Source organism: Parambassis ranga, chromosome 13 (assembly GCF_900634625.1).
Source record: "Parambassis ranga chromosome 13, fParRan2.1, whole genome shotgun sequence".
NCBI lineage: Eukaryota > Metazoa > Chordata > Actinopteri > Ambassidae > Parambassis > Parambassis ranga.
Window position 1 is genome coordinate 24452203 of NC_041033.1, and position 19924 is coordinate 24472126.

The window sequence follows — 19924 nt, forward strand, 5'->3', positions numbered from 1 at the left end:
CTGTTCTGTGCCTGCAGCTCGGTGCCATGCCCACTCTGAAGACTGCAAAAAGATGCCTCCACCCAAGCCCAAAAGAAATCCTAACACTCAGCTCAGCACCTCCTTCGATGACTCTTACATCCGTAACCAAGGCAACAAGAAGTCTTCCTTACGATGGGACCGATCTTCATCTCAAAGTCAGAGCCCAGCATCCAGAGACACAGACGACGAGGAGCCAGTTTACATTGAGATGGTGGGAAACATCCTGCGAGAACTGAAAGGTCAGGACACTGTGGATGACGACCAGAGTGAGTCTGTGTATGAGGAAATGAAGTACCCGGTGTTGGAGGACTTCCTGCATGAAGCACACTCAGGCCTTATCGATCCTGAAGCCTGGTCATCACGTGACTCCCTGTGCGACATCCCTCCACCATTTCCTAACCTCCTGACCCACCGTCCGCCACTGCTGGTCTTTCCACCAGCCCCTGCTCAATGCTCCCCGAATTCTGATGAGTCCCCCCTCACCCCCTTAGATGTAACTCGACTGCCCATGTTAGAAAATGCCTCCTATAGCAAGTCAGGCAGTGTCGAACATCCACAGAGCTCCACCCACCATCGCAAAGAACGTGATCGGGACCGTGATCGGGATCGCGATCATGGTCGAGACCGGGATCTGTCCTGCACCCACACCATCACTTCATCTGGTCGGTCATCAGCTCCACCTCTCCCATCTAACCTCTACAAATCCTCCGGCTCTGCCCACAGCGGCCATGGGTACCCACGCAGCCAATCTGCATGTCCATCTCCAGTCAGCATGGGTCGCTCCCTGACTCCTCTGAGCCTTAAGAGACCACCACCCTATGACACCCTGATGGCAGGAGGAAGTATACCTCGCTCTTCATCTTCATCATCCTCTCATAGGGTTGGGGACAGTGGGTCTAAACTCAGTAACTCCTCTTCTACGCATGGCTCCATGCAGAATGTGTCAGTGAGATCACAGACTCCAACGAGCCCACTGGACGACCTCAACAACCTGTTCTCTGGAAAACAGGGCTTGAAGAGAGGGTCAGGCCGAAGGAAGAGTAGAGAGGGTGAAGGTAAGGTTATTACCGCCAGCAGTGAACCACACTCGCTCCTTGTTACACCAGAACTGCGCTGTTGTTACGTCCAGGACCTGATTGTTGTGTTCTCACTTTATTAGGGCTGCATTTAATTCTTGGTATCAATAATTCAACAAGGTGCTGGAAACACTCCTCAGATGTTTTCTCCACACTGACCTGGTACCATACACAGCTGCAGCAGATTTGTCGGCTGTACATCTGTGATCTGAAAACACACGTTGCTCGGGTGCTTTGTTGAACTGAGGCCTGCTTACTTTGGAGGCCATGTGACTACACTATACTAAGTTTCATGTGTTTGAGATGATTTGGGCGTTGTGACATGGGCTATTATCCTGCTGGATAAATGTCCGTGCATAAATGGCATGGGCATGATGAGCAGAAGCACTGATTCAGGCTCTTCAAACCTTGGTGCCAGGAGGTGAGAAGGTGCTAGGAAAAACGGGCGGTGACCGTCTGCTGCTTCATGTTGTTGTGAGTTCAGAGAGTTCTGTGGACTTCGGTTGTGCTTATTTGAGTTCCTGTTGCCTCAGCTCAGCCCAGTCTCCTCTGACTGCTGGCATCAGACAGCTGCTTCTCACTGGATGTTCTGTTTCAGACCGTTCTCTGTGAACACTGCAGGTGGTTGTGTGTAACTCCTTGAAACCACCTTTCTTATCCGTTCCACTGTTTTGGCTTTGTACTTCCAGTTAATCTTCTCCATGTCCACGGGCCTATATTTTGGCTGATTAGACTTTGTGTTAATGAGTAGTTGTTATCCTGAGTACACTAAAATATTTTAAAAGGATGAGCAGCTTAAGACAGAGAACAAAGAGTTAAACATCCTGATGATCTGAGGGGTGGAAGACTGCAGCTCTGTAAAGGAGGATTATCATCACTTTATTTTGTCTCCATGGAGACCGTGTTGCCGTGGTGATGACTGTCAGTCAGCCACCTGACTGAAGATCATTGTATGAAATAAAAGAGGTTTAAATGTTCACAGTGAGACTGCCTGGACACAACTCCACATTCTGTTATCATGTTGAAAACCTTCACGTGTGTCAGCTGAACCGCAGGACCTTCTGATCCGGTTTACATGATGGGAACAGGTCAGATGTTCAGAAACTCGGTGGTGGAGCTTTGAGGGTTTGTTCTCTGAGAGGTGGTGAATACAGTCACATTAGAGAGTCATGGCAGAACGTGTGTCTTTGTTCCTATATCAAATATGTTATGATGTCGGTCTGACTGGAATGTGATTTGTTCGTTGAATCCCTGTGATTTTAGTAGTTTAACAAGCCTTCATGTAGGTGACGTTCATCAGAAGAAGACTTCTTTTTGTCCTCTCCTACTCACTCCTTCCAAAATTAAGAACTCTGAATCTCTTTGTCTCAACACGTAGCATTAATATACCGGTAATCAAAGTAGTTTACAGTTGTTACAAAATGCCCCATCTCATATGAACCGCCTTTCTCTTTTTGTGTGTGTTCAGGAGACTGCAGGTCTCTGCCCAGACATGACAGTAAAGACAGAGACGGACAGTCGAGTCCAGTTTCCAGCAGGATGGGGCGGTCGTCTGTCAGCCCCACCATGATGCTGCCCGGAGGAGGAGGAGGTGAGTCACACCACATGTTTGGTTTACAGTTGGAGACAGAATTATGAAAATGGTTTTATATTAAATGGGGCAAAGAAATGTTAACCATATAAGGTATGACATGTGAAGGGGGGGGCGTTGCTTTTTAATAACATGGAGTTTACATATGTCACCGGTTCTGTCACAGTGCTGTGATAAGAAACACTTCTCTCTCTTGTCATTTCACTGATGTTGTAAATTTGTGTACATTTGTTGCCGTGGTGATTGGTTCTGACCAGTGATGATGGCTTTTCATAGCTGTGGTGCAACGTAAGCAGAAACTGTGTCAGGGTCAATGTTCAGTCAGAGGTAGTGGAGTGGCCGGGTTAGGTGAAGGTTTATGATGTCTCTGAGATTTGTTGATATAAATAATAATTCAACACATATTTGTATCTGCAGAAACAAAGTCTGTGTGTAAACTTGGCCGCTCTGCCTCCACATCAGGAGTCCCGTCACCCGGGGCGACACCACAGCGCCACCCGCATGAGCCGCATCATCCTGCCCTCAGCCAGGTACAGCACACGTAGAGCACCTGTGTGGATTTCTGTGTTCAGTTTTCTTTGAAATGACACATTTTAAATATTTCACACAGGACTGAGCTTATCTGACAGAACATAAACATATCACAGACCAGCAGCATCGGCCCATCGGCTGAAAGACGTCTCGTTCTCATGATGTTTGTTTTGTGTCTGAATCTTTATGTGTTCTGTGTCTCAGTATAGATCCCAGCATTAAGCATTGGTAAATTAATGTTTTACTACTGGTACTAATAAATTGTAGTTTGATCACTGATACTAACACTAAACTAACACGCTCACAGATTAAACATGGCTGCCAGATGTGTTTACATGTCATGAAACCAGGACTACACTGTCACCAAACCCCTAATCCACCCCTAATCCTGCTCATTCAGATTTAGCTCTATGCCATGATCTAACCTCCTCATACAAACCTAACCCCCACCAATAATTAACTGCACTTTGTCAACATTGAACAGTCCAAAGACTCTCTGTGCTGTTTGTTGTATTGTTCAGACAAACATCTTCTCTTGTGTTACTGGCGCTCAGTGTGCAGTTATTGTGTAATATCATTCAAATCTGACCTTCACCCAGTGGAGTCCAATTAAATTAGTTCAATGCAGCATCGGTGAAAACCTGAGAATCCAAATAAATGTTCTCCTGTCTTCCATCTGTCTGCCTGTCTGTCTGTCTGTCACATGACACGTCATTGATGACACCAAGAATAAAACGATCAGATAGATACATAGATATTTTATTTATCTGAGGACAAATGTTTAAATGTATGTGAGACACTAATATACCCCAGTACGATCAGTAATCAATTCCCACTGTGTACAAAAGTGTCCACAACAACCTGTAAGCAGCCGCTTCGTGTTTATTTTAATAACCTGAAGGGTTTCACCACGACATTGAACACAAAACCAACACTAGTCACACAAATCCAGATGAATCACAGAGAGCAGTTCATTCTCTGCATGACTGAGACCCCTGCAGGGAAGGGGGCTTCCAGCAGCACCCTGAGTGCAGCTGCAGTGTGGCCTCAGTCCTCTGCGGTGCTGCAGGCGGCTCTGCCTGTCTGTAGAGGTAACGGGCTGATGAGGCTGATGAGGTAAGTGAAGGTGTGCACTGAGTGTCCGTGGAGGAATTCTGGGTCTGCTGATGTTGAGTTGTTCTTTACCTCCAGATGCCATGGCTCTGCAGCGACACAACCATGATGGAGATGATTGAAAGGAAAAGGGTTTTGTGTCGAGAGATCAAAGCTCGTCAGCGACCGGAGAAGAATTTGTGTAAACAGGACAGTATGCCCATCCTGCCCAGCTGGAAGAGGAAACAGCCGCCACCGTACTCGGCCCCGCCCACTACTGCAGGACACACCACGGTTTTCTGGGACACGGCCATCTGAAGCACAAGTAACAGTAACAGGAAAACAATCCAGATGGAGATGATGGTGATGAAGATGTAGTCATCTGCCCTTGGCCACCTGATTGGACTGATTTTCCCTCATTTCCCTTTGAGCCTGTGCGGCTGTCAGTCATGTGAGCAGTCAACAAGGAATTCAGTTACTCAGTTCCATGTCTTTCTTTTTACCTGAGCCGAAGCTACAGACAGAAAATAATCAAAAGAACTAACAAACACCAAAGGGATGTACCACGAAGCAAGGTTCAGGGGTCTGAGCCCAAAGCCAGACGTAGATTCCAGAGTCGGCCTTCTCAGGTTATACGCACACTTTTAACCATAGACCTCACGCATCGATTCATGAGGAGCCATTTTGATTCTGCCAAGTGTTCTCTGTCAGTGTGTGTGCAGTGGGCTGCTGCAGGTTCTGTTCAGAGGTGGAACATGTTCTGGATGTTCCAGCACCAAACCCAGCTGTCACTGTCAGACTGAGAATATGTTCATGTGAGGGTCACATCATGTGATCACAGCTTGGATCACAGCCTCATTCAGTCTGTCGAAGGATTTCTCTGAACTCTGAATGAACACACACACTCTTCATCACTCCAGACCCTGAGAGGTGTTAAAGTCATTAAATGATCCGCATCAGATGAAGGCTCATTCTGCCTCTCTGCTCTGATTGGCTGCAGCTGATGATGTTCTCTGTAACAACCAGCTGGTCCTCTGGATGAATCCAGACCCACAAACACAACATTTTATGGCAGTAAAAAGTGTCAAATGACACTTTAATGTGAACACACACTGTCCAAAAACAGTTAGAGAGAAAGTCCAGGTCCACATTGAGGGTTCAGGCTTGGTCGAGGTGGCTCACGAACAGACTGGCTTTGTCCAGCTTGCTTCTTAGTATATCCCTCAGGTCCCACACACAAACACACACATCCAATCAGAGTGCAGAGAAGCAGAGTTGTCCAGGTGTAGCAGAGATTTCTGTTGTTGACATGTTATTTTTCTATCTGTGTGAGAGGTTTATTTTTAACTCTCTGTAGCAGAAAACCACTTTATTTCATATTCCCTGAGTTCAAATAGAAAGTGTCACTTCAAACATGTTTTTATATGGAAAAGAAGAGAACATGTTCTGGTTGTCTGTGTGTGAACGAACAATCAGGACATGATGTTTTTATATTTCAAAAACTTTATTAAGATGGAGAAATATTTTAAAAGGAAAATATTTTATCAGGCTGTTTGTTCAGTTGATCTCACCCACTGTCCCAAAACCAGAGTGGGCATTTTAACTCCACTTTCACTCCGGATTGACTCCAGATTGACTCCGGATTGACTCTGGATTGACTCCAGATTGACTCCGGATTGACTCCAGATTGACTACGGATTGACTCCAGATTGACTCTGGATTGACTCCGGATTGATTCCAGATTGACTCCGGATTGACTCCAGATTGACTCCGGATTGATTCCATTGTGACTCTGAGTTGACCTGTTTGTTTTGGTGGTGTTGTGGTTCTTGGATCTTGGACTTTAGAATCACTGTCCTTTATGAGAAGACAATCCCACATCTGGCCTGATGCTGACTGACCTGACGATCACTGGGGCTCAGTTTGTTGTGGATTTTTTTCACTTTTCCCACAATTGCACTTCAGGTTTGAGGTAAATCATCTCAGATCATCTACAGGAAGTGAAAGAACCAGAACCTGAACTGAACTTCAGCTGGAAGTGAACAGGAGGTTGATGGGGTCAGATGTCATGAGGCCGTGTGCTGGCTGCACTTTGGGGCAGTGGGTGACTGGATGCAGAGTTTTAGCTTGATGAATGCGCTTTATTGGTCTTTGATGAACGATGTCAGTTTAAAGGTACCTTCAGACTAATGCAAAGCATTCTGGGATACCTGATAAATGTAAATCAGCCTGAAGCCACGGGGAGATTTCATGTTTGAATATGCACACATACACACACTGCAAGGTTCAGCGGCCTCTGTTGATTGTGACCATGTGATCGATGGGGTCTGGCCGTCTCACCTTTTTCTTCTGTACAAAACCGTTTTTGTTGTGAAACCAAGTGCACTTCTTGAGTTTGTCAAATTCACACAAGCACTCCACATAAAGACGATGTTACATTAATCAATGAATCAATATATTGTTTATTATAAAAGAACTGGTTTTACTACAGCACTGAGTAATACCTTTCTAACATAATCAGAGAAGACACAGAAAACAGGAGCTGAACTGGCTTCATGGTGTCTGAGGGTCATCATGTAGGTTTAGTTCTGTCCACATGGTGGCGCTCCTTCAGATACCCCTCCATCAGTGTCATGTTGTCACCTTTACGTGTGTGACGTAAACAAACCTTGATGTGTTTGCACTGTGAGGATGAGAGGAAAGTTTCGTGTTTTTGCACTCAGAGTCTTTGTTTATTTTTATTGAATGAATTTTATTTTATCGTCTGCAGAAAAAAAATCAGTCTGAATATTGTGACTGTGTTTTCATCTGTGTGGGCCATGATGATGGAAATAAATCAGATTTTTCTAAAAGTGTCTGTGCTGTGTGCTGGAGGGCGCAGCGGGTTCAGGTCATGGTGGATGTGTTTATTCATCATAAGGCACCACAAGCTGTTTTATGAAAGCTAGCGTAAGTGTCCATGAATGTGGCTTTGTATACACAACCGGGACTACACACAAAACTGTGTGATTGAGATACATTGATATAGGCTGTATAAACATGTCCCACTCCTGTGGGGCTTTCCTTCCTTGAACACCAGGACCTCTACCAGAGGTACCAGAGGGTGCTGCGTATATAAGCACCATGATGATCCACGCCTCCACTCTCAAAAAGGTTAGCCAGCCAGGTTTAAACCAGATTATGTGTTTACACAAAGGGAACTAAAGGACAGAGAGATCAGCCAAAGACAAGGAACCAGCACCTAACCCAGAGCGATCTAACACACAGCTGAAATGTGGAGAGACGAAGCAGAGAGCTGCAGTTTGAAAGGCCCCACGTCTCCCAGGACCCTGTGGCCCCACGTCTCCCAGGACCCTGTGGCCCCACGTCTCCCAGGACCCTGTGGCCCCACGTCTCCCAGGATCCGTCCCTGTGGCCCCACGTCTCCCAGGATCCGTCCCTGTGGCCCACGATCAGAGGATGAGCCAGCCTCACCAAAGCACCGCCTGCTCCTGGTTCATGCCACTCACATTGCACTCAACCTCTCTCTCTCTCTCTCTCTCCTCATCCTGTGTTTCCTCCACGCCACCAGGGGGCGACATGTTTGCTTCTTGCCAGGCAGCCGCTAAATCAACAGTCAGCGGACGCCATCTTGGAATAAGCGGCAGCAGATACGCTTCCTGCCGGGCAGTGGTGGACTTTACAGCCGCTCTCAGACCTGGCTGGGGGTCCCGGAGCCGACATGAAGCAAAACAAAGACGACATGACGGCGATGGAAACGTTTTCCTCCCAGACGGAGCTCATCATGGAGGTGGCGGTGGAGTCCGCCGTCTGTGTGCTGCAGAGGCGAGGACGAGAGGAGGACCGGGTGAGACGTTAAAGTTATGTTACTGTCCACAGAGGACCGGGTGAGACGTTAAAGTTATGTTACTGTCCACAGAGGACCGGGGGAGACGTTAAAGTTATGTTACTGTCCACAGAGGACCGGGGGAGACGTTAAAGTTATGTTACTGTCCACAGAGGACCGGGGGAGACGTTAAAGTTATGTTACACAGAGGAGGACCGGTCTGTCAGAGACAGCAGCCTGTCTGCAGTCTTCTGTTCATAACTTTGTTGAAATACAAACGTCCAGACCCAGTTCTTGAACACGGGTTCACACGGTTCAGGTTAAGCAGCTGGTTTCAGACTGTGTATTTAACTTCGACGGAACGTCGAATAAACAGAGTCCCTGACCTCAGGGGCGCTGATGAGAAGACGTCTTGTGGCTTTAATCCTTCAATAACGCCGCGCTTTGGTGTTGGTTTCAAAATAAGAGTTGGAATGGACCAGTGCTTGGGTGCAGCTGTGTCTAAGAACTGTGTGAGTGGACTCACTTCCTGTCTCCCTCCTGCTGCAGGCCCAGCTGACCGCTGTGTTGATGGCGATGTCCAGAGAGGCTGCTCGTAAAATCTGCAGCCTGTTCAGAGAACTCTGTATGAAAATGATGACAGAAAACGAAGCGCTGAAGGACCAGGTGAGGCGGACCGAGAGGCCCAAACAGCAGACAGTGTCAGCCGCTCTGAGGAGACCGTCGGTGTGTCAGATCAAGCCTGCGGGTGAGTCTGACGGGGATCTCTGCAGTCTGACCTCAGGAAAACAAACCTCATCTTCTTCGTTTGTTCAATGCTTTCACAGCTCCGCCCTCCCGATCACTGGACGTCCGGTCAGCAGCCAGCACTGCGGCTCTGGCCATTCTCAGCTCTGCCAGTCCTAGCAGCTGCCCTCAGGGCCCTGTGATCATCGTCAGGAAGCCACTTCATGCACCAACCCCAGGCAAGAGCAGCTGGCCCCAACAGGAGAACCTATGTCCACACGAGTCCATGTACAGTCAGGCTGAGCGGGGCCCAGGCACAAGAGTGAGGTCCTCACAGGATGGAGTCCAGGCCTCTTGGGTCATGGCATCGCTTCCTGTAGCTGCTGATGAGCCGTCCAGTGACCCCTCAGGTGACTGCATGTCCACAGCTGTAAGTTTTCAGATGAGTTTAATCTCTACAAACACATGAGCTTAGTACTGACCTGTCACAGCGGACCAGGCAGGTTGACATTCTGGCAGCCAGCAAGATAACGCGTCACGTTCGGACTAGCTCCCCACTAACATCTGTTTTATAATGATGTTACAGAAACTACCAGAAACCCAAACACATGTGTTTCTTGAAGCCCTGTTCTGTTGCTCTGTCAGAACAGCAGTGACCGGCTGATGGTTGCTCTCACAGAGGCTGTGGCACGATGTATCTAACGGCATGTTTGCTCGCAGGCAGCACAGGTGAAAGTGAGCAGTGAGGACCAGAAGGAGGCCGACAGTCCAGCAGGTGAGCCATAAAACACACACACAACGTTCACCAGCGTTCGACCTCTGACTGAAGATCCAGGATGCCTGTCTCACTGTGTACAGGCCAGCGTGTCTTTTTATTCACAATGTTCTGCTCCGAAGAAGGTAGGTCACATGACTGAGCTGCAGAGAACCAGTGAATGGCATCCTGGTGTATCTCCGTTTTATTTTAGTATTTAAATTAAAGTAGAGGATCAAAGGTCAGCATCTGTGCCACATCAACATCAGTCTTCCATGTTCGGTTTGTGATGCCAGTCTGTTTTGTGCAGCTGTGAGCGAGGAGGAGCAGAAGGAGCAGGAGAGGAGGAGGAGGAGGGAGCTCTACAAAGAGAAGAGGTTCTTCTGTGAGCTGTGCAACAAAGGCTTCCACCAGAAGCACCAGCTGAATAAACACGTGTCATGCCACGTCAAGCCGTTCCCCTGCACCTATTGTGAGAAGGGTTTCTACCGGGCCCAGACTCTGCACAAGCACCTGCTTATCCACCAGCTGAAGGATGCTCAGGAGAAGGACCCCAATAAGCTGCTGCACTGCGACCAGTGTGACAGGAAGTTCAGACTGCTGCGGCAGCTCCGAGTCCACCAGGCCTCTCACCGCATGGAAAAAGCCCCACTGAAGTGCCACTCCTGTGACCGCACCTTCACCTCCTCCAGCGCGCTCAGATACCACGAGGTGTGTCATGCCGACATCAAGCCCTTCATATGTGGTGTCTGCGGGAAGAGCTTCATGAGAAAAAAGAGCCTCCGAGAACACCTGACTGTTCACACCGGAGCCCGGCCGTACACCTGCCAGACCTGCATGAAGAGCTTCTCCACCTCCAGCAACCTGCGTGTCCACACGAGGTCGCACTCAGAGGAGCGGCCCTACAAGTGCGGGGAGTGTGACAAGGCCTTCAAGAGTAAGATGGGCCTGCTGCAGCACAGATTGGTTCACTCTGGAGAAAAACCATTTGTATGTCCCACCTGCGGACTCGGCTTCGGTCTCAAATACAACTTTAGGAGACACCTGCGGCTCCACAATGGCGAGAAACCCTTTAGGTACACAGAGAATCTGGATCAATAAAATTTCTATTCTATTCATACAGCACATTTACAGTCAGAATTATCTCAGGGTGCTTCACAGAGACCCAGAGCCTGAACCCCCTTAAGATCAACAGGGTCAGGAAAAAGTCCCTTTAACAGGAAGAAACCCTGAACAGGACCCGACTCATAAGGAGAACCTTCCTGCTGACAGCCGGGTAGAGGAGGAGAAGAAGAGGGAGACAGGACAGAGGATGAAGGAGAAAGAGGAGAAGAAGAGGGAGACAGGACAGAGAGGATGAAGGAGAAAGAGGAGAAGAAGAGGGAGACAGGACAGAGAGGATGAAGGAGAGAGAGGAGAAGAAGAGGGAGACAGGACAGAGAGGATGAAGGAGAGAGAGGAGAAGAAGAGGGAGACAGGACAGAGAGGATGAAGGAGAGAGAGAGAGGAGAAGAAGAGGGAGACAGGACAGAGAGGATGAAGGAGAGAGAGAGAGGAGAAGAAGAGGGAGACAGGACAGACTCTGAGGTCTGAGGGTTCTGTTAGGAACATACGGTTCTATCAGGTCCTGCAGAGATCATGGAGCTAGTCCCTCTAAACATGTGTCTCCTGCTTGTTTCCCACCTTAGGTGTAACAAGTGTGGGGAGAGCTTCACTGGAACATGGGCTCTGAAGACTCACATGCTGGTTCATGGTGTGGAGAAGCCCTTCATGTGCGACCTGTGTGGTAAAACCTTTTTCTACAACTGTCAGCTGCAGAAGCACCAGCAGCTGGTCCACCGCGGTCCAGACAGCGGGGCGTCCGGCCGAGAGATGAAACCATTCAGCTGTAAAATCTGTCTGAAGAGTTTCAGCAGCAGCAAGGCGCTGAAGACCCACGAGAAGAGCCACGCCCAGAACAAGGAGTTCACCTGCGAGACCTGTGGGAAGACCTTCTACATGCGGCACCTGTACCTGTACCACCAGAGGCAGCACAGCGGCGATCGGCCACATGTCTGCAGCGTCTGCCGCAAAGGCTTCCTGCTGGCGCCACAGCTGAAACGACACGAGCTGCTGCACGGCGGGGTCAAACTGCACCGATGTGAGCAGTGCGGCAAGGAGCTCAGGACTCTGCACAACCTCCAGCGCCACATGCTGGTCCACACCGGAGAAAAGCCCTACCAGTGTGCCGAGTGTGGACGGAAGTTCAGGCAGTCCAACCAGCTGAAGTCCCACATGCAGATCCACACCGGGGTCAAGCTGTACACCTGCGGGCGCTGCCAGCAGGGTTTCTCCGACTCCAGGCAGCTGAAGAAACACAGCTGTGGAGACCAATCGCTCGATGCCGGCAACAAGACCAGGAAGGAGAGGGACGTGTTCCCCTGGACGGACGAGTTCACTGACCAGTAACACTGAGATGATCTGGGAAGAAACCCTGCTCATCTCTTCCTGAGCAGCAGGCTGTCTTGAGCTCAGTCCGGACGTAAGAAGCTGGACTGTCTCATACAAACATCCAACAGTGAATCCATTGTTATATTCTACCTTTAAAGTGTCTAGCTGTGCTTTAGAAATAAATGCTGCAGAGGTGTCGGTGCTGTTCTGGTACTTGTGTTTTGATGTTTGGGTTCTTCCTGCTGTAATGACTGAGCATGCGCGGGGTGTCTGCAGTGTTTCTGCTTCGAAATGGGACGTGTCCACGTTCCTTCTTTTTATTATCCGGCCGCAGCGCAGTCTGAGTGACATCATCAGCGCATGCGTACTTCCGCAGTGTAGCCGCGGGGATTCGGCGCTAACAGGTTAGCTCTCAGTGGAACCTGCTCGACCCGCCTGAGGCTCGTAAGTGTTCGGAGCTCAAACTGTAAACATGAAGCTGCACGGCGTCGGTCCGAGCTGTCGGGTCTTTCGACCTCTAAATGTTGGCAGCTAGCTTTTGGTTCCTTCACATTAGCTTCTGTTTTTAAACCAGAGCCGTGCTGTTAGCTTGCAGTTTAGCCCAGGAGCTAACCGGGAGCTGCATCAACTGAAGGCAAACATCCGGAGTTCAAGTGAGTTTAACAGCTGCAGCGTCTAAAGCTGAACGGCGCAGTGATCCTAGTCAGTAACAATGAATGCTGCTGTGATGTGTGGATCTGCGCTTTCAGGCCGACTCTCCAGTCCTCCTGTAGGACTGGTACTGGAGGAGGAGGAAGATGGCACCCGTGTCAGACGCAGCAGTGAGGGGGCGGACAGAGGGGGCGCTGTCTCGGGATGACTGTGTCTGTCCGGTCTGTCTGGAGATCTTTGTGGAGCCAGTGACACTTCCCTGTACACACACCTTCTGCAAGGTAACGCACACCTACTGTAAGGTAACGCACACCTAAGGTAAGGTAACACACACCTAAGGTAACACACACCTAAGGTAACGCACACCTGCTGTAAGGTAACGCACACCTGCTGTAAGGTAACACACACCTGCTGTAGGGTCAGGGGGGTCTGCGCTGTGTCCTGACTCTGTGTGTCCCCAGAGCTGCTTCCTGGAGTCTGTGGACAAAGCCACTCTGTGCTGCCCGATGTGCAGGAAGAGAGTTTCCACGTGGGCCCGGCAGAACAGCAGGAACAACACACTGGTGAACCAGCCACTGTGGGCGCAGATCCAGACCTGCTTTCCCCTGCAGTGCCAGCGCCGGCTCAGTGGGCAGGACACAGATGACGGCGACAGCTCAGGTACCATACAGGATAAACACAGTGTCTGTGGTGGGGTTGGCTGTGCAGCTGCAGACTTCGGTCATGTGTTGTCTACAGACGGACAGTAGCTGAATCATTGATTGTATGAAACCAGCTGTTGTCAGATGTTCACCTGTGTTTGTTTGTGTGTGCACATGTGCAGTGTCTGGGGTTTTCCCCAGAGTCAGTGAGCCTGGAGAGGTGAGGCAGGAGTACGAAGACCAGGTGACCAAAGTAAGTTCTGATGTCCCAGCGTGGCAGATTGTAGACATACTCAGGAGGAAGTCAGGAGTGAATGTGTGTGTGGCCCCTGTGTTTCAGCTGGTGGAGGAGAGGCGAGCAATGGATGAGGAGGAAAGGAGGGCCAGTGAGGAGTACATCCAGAGACTCCTGGCCGAGGAGGAGAAGTCTCTGCTGGAAGAGAGGAGGAGAAGGGAGGACGACGAGCGGCTGGCCAGACTGCTCAGTAACCAGCTGGTCAGATGTCCTGCTTGCTTAGTTTAATCGTCACCGTGCTCCTGTCTCTTACCTTTTCCCTTGTTCTGTCCGTCCGCTGCAGAACTCTCCTCCCGTCCCTCAGCAGACCCCTCTCCGTGTTGATGGCACTCCAGCAAAGAAGAAGAAGGAGGTTGGCATTGGACAGATTGAGAAGTGAGTTTCATAAATAGACCAGTTTAAAGACTGCAGCTGTAGCAGCTATCTGTCCTCCATAACGCCTGGCATGATGGATCAGTCACTGTTTTCAATGACGGTGAGTTACTGCGATGACCAGTCCATCAGAATCAGACATACTTTATTAATCATCAGGTGCTCCATGCAGGAAACGGGTCAGAAATGTAAGATAAGGCACAACAGCCAGAAAGAACTGAACGTTTCAGGATCAGCTGTAGATCATTGAAGTGTTAATCAGCATGAGTTAATCAGATTCTGTGTGAGTTTTGATTTGTTACATGTTTATGTTTGTTTCAGGTACCTGTGTCCACGGCCGGCTCAGACGGGCCCGGACTGCAGCTCTGTCAGCTTTGTGTCCAATAAGGTCAGTGTAGTAGCTATTTATTGTTTAAAACTTCAAACAAAACAAAGTAGATGAACCTAATTCAACTAAACTCAAATAATCACGTGTGCACAGGGGTTTCTGGTCTACACAGGCAGTACATCAATGTTCATAAATTGTTTTGGTGGCGGGTTTATTTAGTCCTCGTAAAAACAGTCCAAACCTGCTGTCTCTGCTGTACTGGTAGATAAAAGCCCGCCCAGGTGCATTCTGGTCCACCAGTATCTACTCATGTGCCTATATAGCCTCGGTGCCCCCTAGTGACATTAAAGAAGGTAAACTAATCAATAACAAATTTACACTTAATAAACATCCCAAAAATACCTAAATAAAACCAGCCCAACAGTCAGTGTGCAGTTTACAGCCGTTTGTAGAGGTTAAGCAGAAAAGACGTCACATCTCTACTTCCTGTTTCAGGAGAACATCCTTCTGTCCGAGGCAGGCCCGCAAGCGGAGCACCCCCTCCCTAGATCGGATCATTATGGACCTCAGACAAGCAGACAGATGGACCTTGAGCCAGCATCTGAGAAGCAGCAGCTCTGCCAGCTAATCCGAAATTCATCCCCCAAGAGGAAGAATTCAGATGAGGAGGTGGAGGAGGACGTGAGCACTAAACGAGCCTGTCACCTTCTGGTTTCCTCTGCCTCCTGTGCGGATGGGGAGGGACTGGCCATGCACGGGGTGGCCGAGCTTGAGGTGGAGCTGCAGAGCAGACGGCAGCAGGAGGAGGAGGACCGGCGGCTGGCTCTGCTTCTGCAGAAGGAATTGGACGAGGAGGAGAAGAGAAGAGCCACTGACAGACGTAAAGGGTCCACTGACGCCTACCTGCTGCGCCAAAACCGGGGAGGAAAGCTGGAAGCTGGCAGCTCTGAGACACCCAAGAGAGCCTCCAAGAAGACGGTGAGAAGTTGCAGCGCCTCTTCATCAGCTTCGTCTGTGAAGACTGCAACACCCCGCTCCTCCAGCAGAGGCAGTAAACAAACTGTTCTGACCGAAATGTTCTCCAGCACGAGCAGATGATCCGTCTCTGCCAAAGACTTTTCCCTGTTTCCTAATAAAAACGGTTCTCTGGCCTGCTGGTGTGAGCCTCCACATGTGCTCAGTCAGGTCAAACACCTGCTGGGTGAACAGTCTGTGCCTTTAGAAAGCTTTAGAACTCAGAATCACTGCCAGCTGATCGGGTTCCTCCTCTGATTGGTTAAAAGGAGGTCTCCACTTTTTCATTTTTTTTCCTTGGCAGCACTTTTGATCTGAGTGAGACCTCTCATATCTTCAATGACACATGCAATGATCAGGTCCTTCAGAGGCTCTCTGCTAGTTCAGCTGCTTTGTGTTGTGATGATCGAAGCCACTGGGGGCAGCACAGTGGCTGGACATTGTTCTTGTTCGTTTTCATGGTAAGAAATCCAATAAAGAGCTCAGTCATGTTACTGCATGTGAGAGTGTACTTCAGTGTTACTGATCCGAGCCCCCAGCAGCCATACTGCATGAAACTCCAACCAAACCTCCTGAACGGCTGCTGTGATGTGCTGAGCTGTAAATGTGAAGCAGAGCAGCGTACCTGTCCACCGTCAGCTCTGCCCTCTGTCAGTCTCAGTCTGACAGATAAAAGCATGAGACCAGGCAGATTAAACTGCTGGTGACTCAGCAGCAGAGTCCAGTGACTTGTCAGTCACAGGAAGTGTCATTACCGCACTGAGGTTTCTGTCGTTTGTGGTCATGTGACTCTGAAGCTGACCTCATCAAACCGCAGTCCTCGAGAATGACAGGTGTCATGTTCATGGTTCTGGATGTGACGTAACGCCGGTCACATGAAGTGCAGGGGGATGTGTTGCTCAGCTGCCAGTGAGACGGCAGAGGTCTCACAGGGGTCTTACACTGCTTCAGCAGGTCTCCCCACACATGTGTGATTCTGTCCTCCATCCAGTTCTCTTTGAACCGGATCCTGTGGCAGGTGGTTCCCATGAGTCCTGGAAAAGCAGCTGATTCACAGATGAGCTGAAATTAGAGCTCCGATTTTAGAAGAACTAAAAGAAGAAAAGCTGAAGTGGCCCAGAGCAGCTGAGCGCTGACACGGCTCCGCCTGCTTAATGTTCAGAGCCGGTACCATGCAGAAATGTTTCCAGTGGTGCGTTGATCTGCTCTGCATACTGCCTTTGTGCAGCAGTGGCTCAGTTGGTTGTCCAATAACCAGAAGTCATTGTTGTGTGTCCTTGGGCAGGACACTTCACCTGTGCCTGTGGCGCCTTGCTAGTCATTGTATGACACTGCTTGGCAGCAGCCTTAAAACAAGTTCCCTCTGACATTACTAAAGTATCTAAATAAAAATAAGAATACAGCCACATACATCAGACGGTCCCCAGCATGTCTTCGTCCGGCATCCTCAGACCCAAACCAACAGACGACAAAACATGAACTTCAGCCCGTTCATGGAGGAGCCCTGGTCTGCTTCCTTATAGGGATCTTTGATGGTCCCTGTCCTCTCGTGACCTTTGTTTACGTCCTCGGAGAGCTTCCTGTTTCCAGACACAGCAGCAGGCGTGTCCTCCTCGTGGTGCTTATAAATGTGTGTTCTGACTGAGCGAGGAACAAACACACACAGACCCTGAACTGGATCCTTGTTTGCACTTCTTCATGGTAAGTTCACTCTTTCATCTGAACGTGTGACAGTGAGTCACAGCTGAGCAGACGTCACATGTTGGATGATGTTTATTGTTCAGTAACTGAAGGAGTTAAAGCTCTGGAATGTTTCTGAGCCCGAGCTGCTGAACAGGATTTCAACTTTATCAATGATCATCAGGACCACTGATCTGTAGCGATGCACAGCTGGTGTTTATTAACTCTTTTGTGACTGGCAGATGTGTGTGTCAATGTGTCTGCGGTGTGTTGGAGTGTCTCTGGTTCCCATGGCGATCATCTGCATTCTGTCTAACATTCTGTTGCTGCTTCCTGAACTAAGGATCCAGTTCCTGGTGGAGGGTCATGTGACCCGAGAGGCAACCTGGGCCACTGGCCTATGGGGGTCCGGTTTCCTGGTAAGTATGTTGTACACACTGTAAAGTCCTTACTGTAAGTTCAGCCTGAAGAGACACGATGGACCTTTCACACACACCAGAACCAGTGGAAGGTCACAACATCCAGTCTAGTTTTTGGGAGCTGCGCATGTTTGAGTCCCCTGCAGGCGTATTCTTTGAGCTCTGGATCATGCTCAGTGTGCCACCAACATGAAATCGAATGACGGTCGAACTGCGGAGAGCTGCCTCACGCTGCTGTTGTCCTGTTTCAGGTCCTACTGGGAGCTCGAGCGTTTGTCCAGAGCAGCAGAACCAAAGGCTGCTGTGCTTTTAGGAGTCAGGTGGGCTGACAAACATCCGTCCACTTTAGATGGACGTGTTTTCACACGTAGAGGCGGGTCAGGTGTTACGGTGCCTCTCTTTGTGCGCAGATGCTGTGTCAGGCGCTTTACTCCTGTGTGTGTCTGCTGGCTGCTGGTAGCTGCTGCCTCGTCAGTGCCACTGGTCTTTCTCAGGGTCCTCTTTGTCTCTACAACACATCCTCTGGTGCAACCTGGGGGGTCCCGCTGCAGCCTGTCCCAGACCGGTGAGACATGAATAAAGTCGAGATGTTTGACTTCCCGCTAACTTTGGTCTAACTTTGGTCTGTGTCCTCAGGCACACAGGGTATCTGTACAACAGCTCTCTGTGGTCCAGTGTTTGCCTGGAGCCCCGGTCCGTGGTTCAGTGGAATGTAGTTCTGTTCAGTTTGATGGCGGGGTCCAGTGGCCTGCAGACCGTCCTTTGTGGAATCAATGTCCTCAACTCCCTGCTGGGCCTGATTCTGGGTCAGGGCTTCTGCCACAGCAAGGTGCCTGCCCTCTGGGTTTTACTCAGCGATCAGCAGCAGATCCTGCTTTTCACGCCCAAAACCAGCAAGGGTTAAAAGTTCTTACCAATGCGGTGCCTGTGTCCATGTGTGTGTTACAGGTCAGTCCAGTCTCCGCTTGAGACGGCCCACATCCGGATCCCGATTGAGAAAACCAGCTCTGCCAGAAAACGCACTTTAGAGAATGACAATAGGATCAATAACTTGAACATGAAGGATGTGTGGTTCTCGGTCAGGCTCAGCTGAACCTCCTCACTTTGCTGCTCGGGTATGAGGAGCAGTGTCGCTCAGGCTGAACTTCTCATGGACTTGAACACCTGTCTCAGGTTGTCCATGTCACACATCTGTGTGAGGACATAGACGCTTTGAAATCCTCAGGACCTCTGAAGGTGAGCTCTCAGCAGCAGGTCTTGAGTTATTTATTTATTGAATGAATGTTTGGCTCATGTGATATTTATACATATATGGTGTGAAGGACAGTTATGATTCTGTGTTGCTTTGTTTTCTGTGTAGTGTCATTCCTGCCCCGACCTCTTGTGAGTCTGTGATCGGTGTGTTTGTAGTTGTCTCGTGTTTCCTGTTTTATTTTGAAAATCCATGTTTCCCTGTCCCTGTGTGTTACTTTGCTGTCCCTTTGGTCTGTTTTTACTCCTTCTGCCTTCCTTTGGTTTGGTAGTTTTGGTTTTAGGTCGAACTTACTGAGTTGACCTCGGCCTGCCTTCGGGTCTGCATTTGGTTCCTGTAAAATGACTAACCCTAGCAATTAGATCCTGCAGATACAACCAGTTCAAGGTTGTTGTATGTAGATTGTACCAGAGAGAACTGTATGTAATGTGCCTGCAGCCCCCTCTGTTATTCTAATCCAGGGACTCTACAGAGGAGTGTGGGGTTACACTTTCATTTGGTTACTTAATCTGGAATGGAGCGTTTTTTCCTGTGTGCTGTGAAGTTCAGACCTACAGGCTGACCTGATCTGGACTCTGATCGACCCAGAGTTTGCTGTTTATCTTTGCAGCACTAGTGTAAATAACAATATATCAATAAACACAATAATCTGACCTAAAACAACTTCAACAACATGTTTTCTCTGTAATGTAGCTGCATGTTCCTCCTGTCTCCCTCTTCTTCTCTCTCTCTCTCTCTCCTTCATCCTCTCTGTCCTGTCTCCCTCTTCTTCTCTCTCTCTCCTTCATCCTCTCTGTCCTGTCTCCCTCTTCTTCTCTCTCTCCTTCATCCTCTCTGTCCTGTCTCCCTCTTCTTCTCTCTCTCTCTCTCCTTCATCCTCTCTGTCCTGTCTCCCTCTTCTTCTCTCTCTCTCCTTCATCCTCTCTGTCCTGTCTCCCTCTTCTTCTCCTCTCTCTCTCTCCTTCATCCTCTCTGTCCTGTCTCCCTCTTCTCCTCTCTCTCTCTCCTTCATCCTCTCTGTCCTGTCTCCCTCTTCTCCTCCTCTCTCTCTCTCCTTCATCCTCTCTGTCCTGTCTCTCTCCTTCATCCTCTCTGTCCTGTCTCCCTCTTCTCCTCTCTCTCTCTCCTTCATCCTCTCTGTCCTGTCTCCCTCTTCTTCTCCTCTCTCTCTCTCCTTCATCCTCTCTGTCCTGTCTCTCTCCTTCATCCTCTGTCCTGTCTCCCT

At 49.3% G+C, this 19924-nt stretch overlaps 4 protein-coding genes across 8 annotated transcripts in view; all 4 read left to right on the top strand.

Moving 5' to 3' along the window:
* Positions 1-6831, top strand: part of nyap2a (neuronal tyrosine-phosphorylated phosphoinositide-3-kinase adaptor 2a) — an 18113-nt gene extending 11282 nt beyond the window's left edge. For 3 of the 5 annotated variants that reach the window (XM_028418992.1, XM_028418993.1, XM_028418994.1), the window contains 4 exons: positions 18-1076; positions 2566-2688; positions 3106-3218; positions 4411-6831. In XM_028418992.1, coding sequence (XP_028274793.1) covers positions 18-1076; positions 2566-2688; positions 3106-3218; positions 4411-4629 — 1514 coding nt within the window. In that variant the 3' untranslated portion in view covers positions 4630-6831. Of the gene's footprint in view, positions 1-17; positions 1077-2565; positions 2689-3105; positions 3219-3298; positions 3948-4410 lie in introns of those variants that run through there. The other 2 variants (XM_028418996.1, XM_028418995.1) reach the window with 2 other exon arrangements.
* Positions 6832-7919: 1088 nt separating this feature from the next.
* LOC114444661 (zinc finger protein 708-like) lies at positions 7920-12260 on the top strand. Its single transcript, XM_028419382.1, has 6 exons — positions 7920-8158; positions 8687-8885; positions 8965-9293; positions 9584-9638; positions 9928-10693; positions 11306-12260. Exons 1-6 carry the CDS (start codon positions 8033-8035, stop codon positions 12063-12065), a joined length of 2235 nt encoding a protein of 744 aa, XP_028275183.1. The 5' UTR covers positions 7920-8032; the 3' UTR covers positions 12066-12260.
* Positions 12261-12411: 151 nt separating this feature from the next.
* rnf168 (ring finger protein 168) lies at positions 12412-15842 on the top strand. The gene is made up of 9 exons (XM_028419383.1): positions 12412-12491; positions 12622-12700; positions 12797-12979; positions 13160-13358; positions 13522-13592; positions 13680-13835; positions 13918-14009; positions 14328-14394; positions 14830-15842. The coding sequence occupies exons 3-9, from the start codon at positions 12845-12847 to the stop codon at positions 15430-15432; spliced, it is 1323 nt and encodes a 440-aa protein (XP_028275184.1). The 5' UTR covers positions 12412-12491; positions 12622-12700; positions 12797-12844; the 3' UTR covers positions 15433-15842.
* A 132-nt stretch (positions 15843-15974) lies between these two features.
* On the top strand, positions 15975-19404 carry LOC114444663 (transmembrane 4 L6 family member 1). The gene is made up of 6 exons (XM_028419384.1): positions 15975-17049; positions 17271-17447; positions 17699-17767; positions 17858-18012; positions 18084-18276; positions 18396-19404. Exons 1-6 carry the CDS (start codon positions 17047-17049, stop codon positions 18414-18416), a joined length of 618 nt encoding a protein of 205 aa, XP_028275185.1. The 5' UTR covers positions 15975-17046; the 3' UTR covers positions 18417-19404.
* Positions 19405-19924: the final 520 nt, after the last annotated feature.

Excerpts from the sequence above, each read along its gene's own strand:
- LOC114444661 (XM_028419382.1), top strand. The coding sequence starts at position 8,033 with ATGAAGCAAAACAAAGACGACATGACGGCGATGGAAACGTTTTCCTCC. Across the intron at positions 8,159-8,686 it reads GAGGACGAGAGGAGGACCGG|GCCCAGCTGACCGCTGTGTT; the intron begins GTGAGACGTTAA and ends CTCCTGCTGCAG. Across the intron at positions 9,639-9,927 it reads GGAGGCCGACAGTCCAGCAG|CTGTGAGCGAGGAGGAGCAG; the intron begins GTGAGCCATAAA and ends TGTTTTGTGCAG.
- rnf168 (XM_028419383.1), top strand. The coding sequence starts at position 12,845 with ATGGCACCCGTGTCAGACGCAGCAGTGAGGGGGCGGACAGAGGGGGCG. Across the intron at positions 13,359-13,521 it reads AGATGACGGCGACAGCTCAG|TGTCTGGGGTTTTCCCCAGA; the intron begins GTACCATACAGG and ends GCACATGTGCAG. Across the intron at positions 13,593-13,679 it reads ACGAAGACCAGGTGACCAAA|CTGGTGGAGGAGAGGCGAGC; the intron begins GTAAGTTCTGAT and ends CCTGTGTTTCAG.
- LOC114444663 (XM_028419384.1), top strand. Across the intron at positions 17,448-17,698 it reads TATGGGGGTCCGGTTTCCTG|GTCCTACTGGGAGCTCGAGC; the intron begins GTAAGTATGTTG and ends GTCCTGTTTCAG. Across the intron at positions 18,013-18,083 it reads CTGCAGCCTGTCCCAGACCG|GCACACAGGGTATCTGTACA; the intron begins GTGAGACATGAA and ends CTGTGTCCTCAG.